This window comes from Photinus pyralis, unplaced genomic scaffold (assembly GCF_008802855.1).
Source record: "Photinus pyralis isolate 1611_PpyrPB1 unplaced genomic scaffold, Ppyr1.3 Ppyr1.4_LG3a, whole genome shotgun sequence".
Taxonomy (NCBI): domain Eukaryota; kingdom Metazoa; phylum Arthropoda; class Insecta; order Coleoptera; family Lampyridae; genus Photinus; species Photinus pyralis.
The window spans coordinates 1,437,063-1,446,969 of NW_022170509.1; the positions used below are offsets into that span (position 1 = coordinate 1,437,063).

Below are 9,907 nucleotides of genomic sequence, written 5' to 3' on the forward strand. Positions count from 1 at the left end.
ACTTGCCCGACAGTTTATCGCGACACTTATTGCTCACAGTGTAAATACATGTGGAAGTTTCTCGCGCGAGATTGTCGCAAGTAACTTGCTACTATATCTGCTCCTTTAAGAAGTTAACGCGAGATAGGGAAACTGAAACACAATAGTTTATAGCTTGATTTATAGTGACTTATCCGGTAGAATATGTTAATTTATTTTCCGAACCTACACCATGATGGTAGAAGGGTTATAATAAATAATAACGTTACAATTCTTGTTGTTTATTCCATATTATGCTGTAAAAGATCATGACAGTTGCTTTCAAGTTGGGGCTATAATGTAACGAATTCACAGTGATGACCGAAGGCTTTATTAATTCGAGAAGAAAAACATTAATTAGGTACAATCAACAATATTCATTTTTAATATGTGGAACCCTTACCTCTTCTTTAACTTATTTGTGTTCTCGCTCATTATACTTGCGTAACACCACACAGAAAAATAATTTTTTTTGTCGTAGTCACCAAGAACTGTGGTAATATCATTGAATTTAAATTCAATGGTAATATAATCAACATACAAGCACTGGCGCGTTAAAGCAAATTCAAATTTAAGCGCGCTTGCGGTTGCGCAGTACCGAGGGAGTCACCGTGCAACACATCCGCAGTGTTTTGTGATTAGCGGTTGTGGTTGAAAATTGCAGCTCGAACAGGTTATCTTAAAATAAATATTTGATTGAATCAATACAATTAGCTTTGTTTATTCATTTAATAAGCAAAGACAACAGTAAACTATAGATGCCCTAGATACTGTGTAACTGACTTTTCCATCATAAGCTGCATAAATGGAATTGGATGCGAATTTAATTTGGCTGCAAACTGAGTTAAGGGCATTAGGCAAAGATAAGGATCTCAAAAAAATTAAATACATTGGAGGTATTACATTACAAGACACATTTATGATTGTAATTAATAATTGTTATAGGGAACGAAGATAGAATTGATGGAGTGGTTAATGTCATAAGGATATATTCCACTAAATCTTACCTTTCTACAGAAAAGAAGAAACGACTGCAATTTCTTCAGTTGTTATTTTTGAATACAAATACTGAAAATGATTTGTCACAGTTTCCCAAGGAATCTCAACATTTAGTTAAAGTAATACCTACATTATCCACTTGTTTACTTGCGTGTATAGTGCTTAACACAAATTTGTTATCCGATTACTGCGAGTTAATGAAAACATTTCCATTGTCTTTAAACAAGGAGCTGCTATTTGAACTTCAAATTTGTTTAACAAATTGCAATTTAAAAAAAACATTACAGGACACTTCATTATTGTTGAAAGCTCTTATTGAACTCTTTCAAGTAAACGAAATGGTAATTATTTACAGCAGCTAGTTTTCATATGAGTTGTAATTGATCGAATTTCTAGGACAACAAAATCATGCAAGGAATATGTCACATTGCTAATGAAATGTTGAAAAATATTGTTTATTTTAATACTGAAAAGGCATTGGAGCTCACGTCTTCCCAGCTTCAAGAGCACATGGGCCATTGTATTCTTAAAATTTTACAAATCATAAATTTGTGCCCCCCTTACCAGGTCAATGTTTGTCAATTTCTGGAGCACACCGTTAATGTGGCTACCAAATTAATGAAAGCGGTTACAGTTAATGTTTTTTGTATTTGGGCACAGGTAATGTTGTGTTCAATTGGATAAATTCTACTTACAAAGTTGCAGGTGAAATGTGAATGTGGGACCCCTTTGCAGTTGGTGGTGGCCGAAGAATCATTTTGTACAATTGACCATTTGAAGAACTACGAACCTGCTGCGTGCTTAATTGACATATTATCTACGATAGCACGAAAACCTAAACCTTTGAACGATAAGGTTTTAGAAGCCGATTTGTCCGATATTATTTTTCAGATAAATCGAGGCGATGAGAATCAGTTAGTCTGGTTTCGTGCTCTAATTAACACACAACTTTTCAAAGACGAGAATGCTGTAAAGTGTCTTAAAAAGTGGTACCATTTGTGTACAGCAGATGATGTTTTGCACCTGTTAGACCATTCCAGTTCGTCTGATGATAGAGCAGTAGTTCTCAAATGTGCCAATGCGTTAAATGTGTCAGATCTAAAGAATGTTATTATTAAGCATTTTTGGAAGCACACCAACATTTGGAAGGAGAATATTGGCGATGAGTTCACAATGTTTTTAAATAAATTTGATCATTCTGATGATATAAGAGAGACCAAGAGGATGTTGTTATTTTCACTTCAAAATCGTGAATATATGTTGCAAACGTTATATGAAAAATGTTTAATGAAAAGAACAAATATCAACAAATATAAGATAATTTTTAATGAGATCAAAGACATTATGGATGTCAATAGCTTTTCTACGAGGATTTTTGCCAACATTATGCAAAGCAATCTGCCAAAAGATGAAAATATAGTTTGCTATAGGGAGCTATTGAGCATACTTTTAGAGTTACAATATTTCTCAGATGGCATTGTCAACAAAATATTTGGCGCATGTTTGCTAAGCATAGAAGGTGATGATTGCACTCTGGCAACGTTAACACTTTTTAATGTATGTGTTTCGCAGAATTGTTTTTTTTATTTACATGAGCATGACTTTTAGACAATTCCTGTCAATTTTCGAGTAATAGTTGGACAAGAGGATCTGGTCTTTACATTGCTATTTATATTAGAGAAATATCGTCAAGAATTTGATATTTTACACTTAGCTCCCGCTATAACGCAACAATGTACTGATTTATTATGCAAGTTTAGTAAAGATGTGCAGTGTCTTAATTTTGGAGGTTAGTTTCAAGCTCGAGACTTGTTGGGGTTCGGTAATGTACCTAGAAGTATTTTTTCTATATTGCACTGCTACAGTATGAATATCAAAAGACACTTGCCTAAAATAATCTACCCTTAATAATGTGTGAACAAACGCGATATAATGCATTTTCAACTAACACTAAGCATAAGATGAGAGGCCTATATTATACACTAGCGATTTTGACGAGTTCCCATATGCCAACTCTACCGCATCTTAGTACTTATCTTTGAAAATTACATGTGGACTTATTTGTGGGATATACCATTAGGATCTCTCAATCCTTTATTAATTAATTTTATGCTATTGTTTTGTACATGAGTTCATAGCCTACTACATATCGACCCAAAAGTTGATAGTTTTGTTATTAGGAAAGATGGGAAAAATGGTTGCAACATTGTTATGTTTATGACATACCAATCATTATATGTAAATTCATATTGTATCAGATTTGTCTAACAACAAACATATCAACTCCTGTATTGTCGAAAAGAGCAAAAAAGACTCTTTAACTACCTGTACTAAATATGAAATGCCAATTAGAAAAATAATACAATATTTTGTAGATCGATTAAGTGAATTACCACTAACACACATAAACAAGTATTATGCAAGCAAATTTTATTCAAGTTCCGAAGATACATTTCTGAAATTTATATATCACTCGGAAACTACTTCAGATTATGTGGAGTGTGCAGCTAAATTAATTAATGTAAAACATTAAATTATGTATCTTTTTTTTATATTTGTTTTGTAGCTTTTACCAATATGTGTGAAATCAGAGTGGATGTTAATAACAAATGAAATCTTAGAACGTTTTGGTTATGTGGAGACACTGAACTTATATAGTCAAGTTATGTTCTTAATCTCTCAACTGAAAGAGAATGTTGAGAGAAGATTAGTTTACTGCTTACAGCTGTATACAATCATTTTGAAGGTATATTTTTGGTGGATAGTTGAATGTATAATAAATATAATTTTTAGGATATACTGCAACCAAAATATAACACCCTGACGGAAGAACAAACACTGGCGAAACAAATATGCAGGTTACTAAAAAATATACCGCCAAATATTCGTGAGAATGAAGCAATAAGACTGACAGGATTGCTAACAAATAATGTTTTAAAGTCATTGAAAGGCGATCGTGAATTTATTTTATTACTGATCTCCATACAAGATACAGGCGTTTCTCAGCTTCTCGCACAAAGAATGTTAGAGTAAAGTATATGTCCTGTTTGTTCCATTTTACACTGTACCCACCTGTAGCACAGACCGGATGCTAAAACCAGAAATTAAAACTTCTAATTTTGCAGTCTTTTAGATACTTACCTTTCACCAGTATGCATTAACTGTAAGGCCTCATTCACGTCATCCAAATGAAGTGAATGTGTAATAAAGTCGTCCAAAACTAAGTTTCCATTTAGGTATTCCTCCACTAATTTCGGTACACTGTCTCTACTCTTCCATCCTATTAAAGTCTTAAGATTAATATAGACATTAATTTAAAAATCACACAGACCTCCAAAAGCACAACCTTTCCAAACACGCCCAGTTACTAGCTGAAAGGGACGAGTGCTTATTTCCTGACCTGCACCGGCAACTCCTATTATCACGGAAGTACCCCATCCTTTATGGCATGCCTCTAAAGCTGCACGCATAGTTTGCACATTTCCGATACACTCAAATGTATAATCCAGTCCTCCGTCTGTCATTTCAATGAGTACATCTTGTATTGGTTTGTTATACATTTTTGGATTGATACATTCCGTACAACCAAATTTCTTAGCTGCATGTTTTATTTCTTAAATTAGAAAATTAAAAATCACATTTATACCTATTTCAAACTTTGATTCATTAATGTCAATCCCAATAATTTTTGTAGCGCCAGCCGCCTTGCAACCCAGTGCCACTGCTAATCCAACTCCGCCAAGTCCCCAAATTGCACACGAGCTATTGTTGTCCACCTTTGCTGTATTTATTGCGGCACCATACCCAGTAGATACTCCGCAACCCAACAAACACACTTTATCCAATGGTGCCTTTTTGTTAATTTTTGCAACAGATACATCTGCAACTACTGTATACTCGCTAAATGTTGAACAACCCATAAAATGAAAAATTTCCTGTCCATTACATGTAAACCGGCTAGTGCCATCGGGCATTACACCTCTACCTTGGGTGGCACGAATTTTTGAACACAAATTTGTTTTGGGATTTTTACAGAATTTACATTCGCCGCATTGTGGTGTATATAACGGAATAACATGGTCACCAGGTTGTACATTAACAACACCTTTACCCACACTCTCAACTATACCCCCACCTTCGTGTCCCAAGATTACTGGAAAAATTCCTTCGGGATCCTCACCGCTTAGGGTATATCCATCAGTGTGACATACTGCGGTATACATAATTTTTATTCGCACCTCATTTTCTTTTGGAGGAGCTACATCGATCATCTGAATTTTTAAGGGCTGCCTTGGGCCCCAGGCAACCGCCGCTTTGCAGGTTATGACCTAAAAATTAATTATTTAATTTGACTGAGAATTAAAGACCATAAGTACTTTTCCAGCTGTAACAGACATTTTTCACAATAAAAAATGTTCTAGAATTATCCAAGGTCACTTATTGGAAAATTGATAACAGGCACAGAACAAATAATATTACTGTTCTGTGATAACAGGTTCAAAACCTTTCAGATTTTCAACACCACAAAGATAGGATCTTTTAAATTTAATTTAAGAACAAATCAAAAAAATCATACTCTGGTCCATCAGCCTCACACGCATCTACAACGAAATGTGACTCTCGTTAAAAGCGCATGCGTCCCGATGAATTTGAAAACCATATCTTCGAAACTCCCGCTATTTAAAAACAAATTAGGCAATATGCGTTTATTTTCGGAAAGTTTATGTATTTATTGTATGTATGCAACCAAGTACTTTTCGCACGCTATTTGGGTAAAAATAGGGCCGTTTTAATGTTTAATATGCAGCATCGATGTGGGTGGATATAAGGGTCGCTTTGGACCTCCTAGTGGATGGTGGTTTCGTTTCGGGCAATGGTTTCGGGTAACAATTTTCTCGGCACGGTTAATTTTTTTACTTCACTGCACCCCCGGAGCGCCGCCCCTGGACATCCTCTGTCAATTTCAAAGGCAGTTATTTTTCTGAACCCTATACCCAATACCGCAAATGAAAACGTAAAATTTTTTAGAACGTTTGAACTATATAGGTGCATTATTAGAAACTTTACGGAAGGTAATGGTGGATAATCGTTTTTTGCGTGTAGCTTTAAATGTAATTTAATCTATGTTAACGAGATAGCTACAACAAATTTTTTAAACTCCTAGAGAATGAAATTTTTTACCAGGATTAGTAGTATCTTTATGGGGTGGTTGCAGATAATAGGCCCAAATAGTTTAGGAATTGATTACGCAGTAGCGTATCAGTGTGATAGGAAACGTGATTAGGACTGCAATATATATATATCTATCTACCTACCTACCTACCTACCTACTAACATATCTGATACCTACTTTATATTAATTTCTGGAGTTCTTAGTTGACTAGTAAGCAAACAAGATCAAAGGTCAAGGAATCTATACATTGTGTAACTAGTTTTTAAGAAAACATGATAGATATCTACCCTATATCACAGTTTTAATCTGTGCCTATATATCACCTCTATACTCTATCTAGTTTCCAGCTTCAATTGTAAGATAAAAAATGGTGAGCAATGTGATTCTAATTATATGTTATGGTAAGATATTTGGATTCCATATTTTTTTGATATTTACATTTATTTACTTAGAGATTATAGCAAGCGTACAAAGTTTAACTACACATGTCACGTTACCAATCGGAGAATTGTCTGGTTATATAAGTACAACAAGAAATGGTAAAGAATTTGTCGCGTTTGAGGGAGTACCTTATGCCAAACCGCCGATTGGTGCGTTACGATTTGAAGTAGGTTGTTTTAAAGCGTGAATACCGTACATAGAGATATGAGATGTCTATGTTGCATCTATTTTGCAGGAGCCGCAACCGGTAGATCAATGGGGAGGTGTGTTCAAAACAAATGTGTTACACAAATGTATACAGTACAATCATTATACACCTCCCGGTAAAGACATGGTGCAAGGTATGACCGCAATTTTTATACTTACTTGAGAGTCATAATGTCCACTGCACTGCACAGGTGAAGAAGATTGCTTATATCTGAATATATACACACCAGAATTAGATAAAGCATTGCGTGATGTTATTATTTATATTCATGGTGGTGCATTCATGTTTGGCAGTGGTGCTTCTTATGGTCCTTATACTATATTAGATCAGAACATTGTTTTTGTAACAGTAAATTACAGACTTGGACCATTGGGTATATACATTAAATAATATAGTTATACCTATAAATTATTTATAATACGTTATAGGGTTTTTAAGTACAGAAGATAAAGTTGTACCTGGTAATAATGGCTTAAAAGATCAGATACTAGCACTAAAATGGGTGTCAGATAATATCAAGTACTTTGGTGGAAACCCGTGTTCAATAACGCTAACAGGAATGTCTGCGGGAGGAGCTAGTGCACAGCTCCACTCATTATCTCCCTTATCTAAGGGTTAGGTACTTTATATTATAAAATGTTTATACATTTCTTTCCGCAGGCTTATTTCATCGAGGTATTTCTCAAAGCGGAACTGTTTTAAATCCATGGGTTTTAGTCGAGAATTCCTTGGAAAAAACTAAAAAAATTTCACTGAATTTAAATTGTACAATTTCCACCACAAGGGATATGATTGCATGTTTGAAAGAAAGAAAGGCGTATGATATTGTTGCTTCAGTTAACTTACTGATGGCAAGCCCTTATTGCTAATCTTTATACCTCAAATAACTGAATAAGTGCATTTTGCAGCCTTGGTTGTACAATCCGATTTCGCCATTTGGAGTGGTTGTTGATAAATGGTCAACAAAACCATTTTTGAAGGAACATCCTTACAAATTATTATTGGAAGGAAGAATAAATGACTTGCCTTGGATCTTCTCAAATGTCGCATCAGAAGGGCTTTATCCTGCAGCAGGTTGGAACTTATTTTAGCTTATATAAAATAACAGCGTTTCTACTTTCTTTTATAGATTTCATAGCAAAAACTCAGTATCTAGAAGAAATTGATCAATTTTGGGATGATTTGATACCGCACATATTAGACTTTAATCATACAGTAGATATAAATGATCGTTCTTCAGTTCTGACAAAAATTAGAGAGTTTTATTTCCAGAATATGAGTGTGTCGGAGGCTACATACGGGAACTTAATTAAGGTGTGTATTTTATTTATTCTCGTATTTGGTATACATAAGTTGATAGATATTTATTTGTTGTAGATGGTGTCAGATCGTTTGTTTATTACTGATATTGAGCGTGCTGCGAAATTGCATTCGATTTCAATACAATCTCCTGTTTACTACTATTATTTTTCATACAGAGGAGCTCACAGTAAATCCGAGCTACGATCCCTCACCAACAATGATTATGGTAAAGTTTATGCTGCGTACTTAATTAATTGTGATCATTTTCATTAGCCATATGATGGTTCAGTTATCTTAAGCACCAACATTTTGAATTGCGCTAAAATCACTTTGAGTTAGCTAGCCCCGTTATATTGTTTATCCAGTTTATGGATTCCTTAGAAACGAATGCCGATTTAAAGACCTTCGGCGACTGTCTTCAAGTGTTCACTCATTCACTGTTCCTTGAATCCTTGGTCGTATTATATTCCTCATAAACGGTAGGTGCAGGGCCGGCTCAAGGCAATAGTTTCGTGTAAGCATTGTAATTTGCGCCTTTGCAGTTACACATCACAGCAAAACTATGTAAGAAAATAAGATTCATAGAAGTTTTTTATTTTTAAAATATTTAAATAAAGGAACGAATAAAATTTGTAAATTTGCTATGCACCCTGTATATTAAGTAGGTAGATATCAATCAAACCACATAAACCTTAGAGAACTTTCTTTCATAGTCTAAGACATAAACAGATATAATTAAAAAAACAATTATATTTTATTTAAAAAAGAGAGATGTTATTATATTTTGTAGGAGCATCTCATGGTGATGACACTGTTTATGTCTTGTCGACTGAAGTAAACACACATTCTACTCCGACGGACCAAAACATGTCAAAATTATTAGTAAATATGTGGACAAGCTTCTCATCAACAGGGTAAGGTTGATTTGGGTTTGCATACCTACTTATATATCATATATATATATTTTTTAGAATTCCCAAAATAAATGATGTGATTTGGTTGCAAATGTCAAAGAAAAGTTATGTCGATTCTATTAACTATTTACATATTTACAATACATCATGCTTAGAAATGAAATCTAACGTGACACTTGGAAATACACCTTTTTGGGAAAGTTTACCTTTACGTGAAAATGAAAAATTGATGCGATAGGATTTCAATATAGACTATAATAGTATAATCAAAGGCGGTAGGTAATCTAGGTATGCATTTATGTTGTGTTAGCTACGATTAATTAGATTACTTTGAATAATATAATGTACCTTACATGACGAATTTTATCAGAATAATTTGTAAGTAGGAAATAGATGTGGCTTAGTTTAGTGATAAAAATTTGGTTAAACGTTTTGATTTGATTGGTAGATTGTACTTAAATAAAATAATATAAGTAAATCCGCCGTTTTATTGCCTATAAATTCTAAAACATACTTTTCGGCATCCATGGATCTCTCCACTTTTCAGAATTTGAGCGTTTTATTTTACGTTCCTTACCTATTGTGCACGAACTTATAAATTTTATAAGTTCGTGCTACTGTGCTTCAGGTCAAGAAGGCGTTGTCTACAACTAACTATCGTAAGGGAGTCCTGCCTTAGATATTTGATCACGTGCCATTTTTCAAATTTAAGCGGGATCTTTTTTAGTTTTGGAGGGAATGGTCATTCACGTGGCCATTTTTAAACGTCTGGTTGACTATTTCCGTGTTCTTGTAGTGTGAAGTTAACGTAGAACCTGGGGGTTAAGTACACTACTACAACCATCTTCTCTT

At 34.3% G+C, this 9,907-nt stretch overlaps 3 protein-coding genes across 4 annotated transcripts; 2 read left to right on the top strand and 1 right to left on the bottom strand.

Annotated features, from left to right (window-relative positions):
• The first annotated feature begins 623 nt into the window (after positions 1 to 623).
• On the top strand, positions 624 to 4,144 carry LOC116165340. 2 transcript variants are annotated; one of them, XM_031479688.1, is made up of 9 exons: positions 626 to 691; positions 755 to 914; positions 964 to 1,358; positions 1,414 to 1,677; positions 1,723 to 2,574; positions 2,626 to 2,806; positions 3,393 to 3,538; positions 3,584 to 3,763; positions 3,811 to 4,144. In XM_031479688.1, the coding sequence occupies exons 2-9, from the start codon at positions 824 to 826 to the stop codon at positions 4,048 to 4,050; spliced, it is 2,349 nt and encodes a 782-aa protein (XP_031335548.1). In that variant the 5' UTR covers positions 626 to 691; positions 755 to 823; the 3' UTR covers positions 4,051 to 4,144. The 2 variants fall into 2 exon arrangements, with proteins under 2 accessions (XP_031335547.1, XP_031335548.1); XM_031479687.1 differs by having other exon boundaries at positions 624 to 914.
• On the bottom strand, positions 3,965 to 5,639 carry LOC116165342 (alcohol dehydrogenase class-3). The gene is made up of 6 exons (XM_031479690.1): positions 5,514 to 5,639; positions 5,394 to 5,476; positions 4,664 to 5,345; positions 4,349 to 4,615; positions 4,159 to 4,297; positions 3,965 to 4,108 (listed from the first exon to the last, which is right to left on the bottom strand). Exons 2-6 carry the CDS (start codon positions 5,412 to 5,414, stop codon positions 4,075 to 4,077), a joined length of 1,143 nt encoding a protein of 380 aa, XP_031335550.1. The 5' UTR covers positions 5,415 to 5,476; positions 5,514 to 5,639; the 3' UTR covers positions 3,965 to 4,074.
• A 4-nt stretch (positions 5,640 to 5,643) lies between these two features.
• LOC116165341 (venom carboxylesterase-6-like) lies at positions 5,644 to 9,519 on the top strand. Its single transcript, XM_031479689.1, has 11 exons — positions 5,644 to 6,591; positions 6,643 to 6,797; positions 6,867 to 6,972; positions 7,030 to 7,212; positions 7,268 to 7,453; positions 7,500 to 7,690; positions 7,748 to 7,913; positions 7,969 to 8,153; positions 8,217 to 8,367; positions 8,932 to 9,055; positions 9,113 to 9,519. The coding sequence occupies exons 1-11, from the start codon at positions 6,558 to 6,560 to the stop codon at positions 9,291 to 9,293; spliced, it is 1,662 nt and encodes a 553-aa protein (XP_031335549.1). The 5' UTR covers positions 5,644 to 6,557; the 3' UTR covers positions 9,294 to 9,519.
• Positions 9,520 to 9,907: the final 388 nt, after the last annotated feature.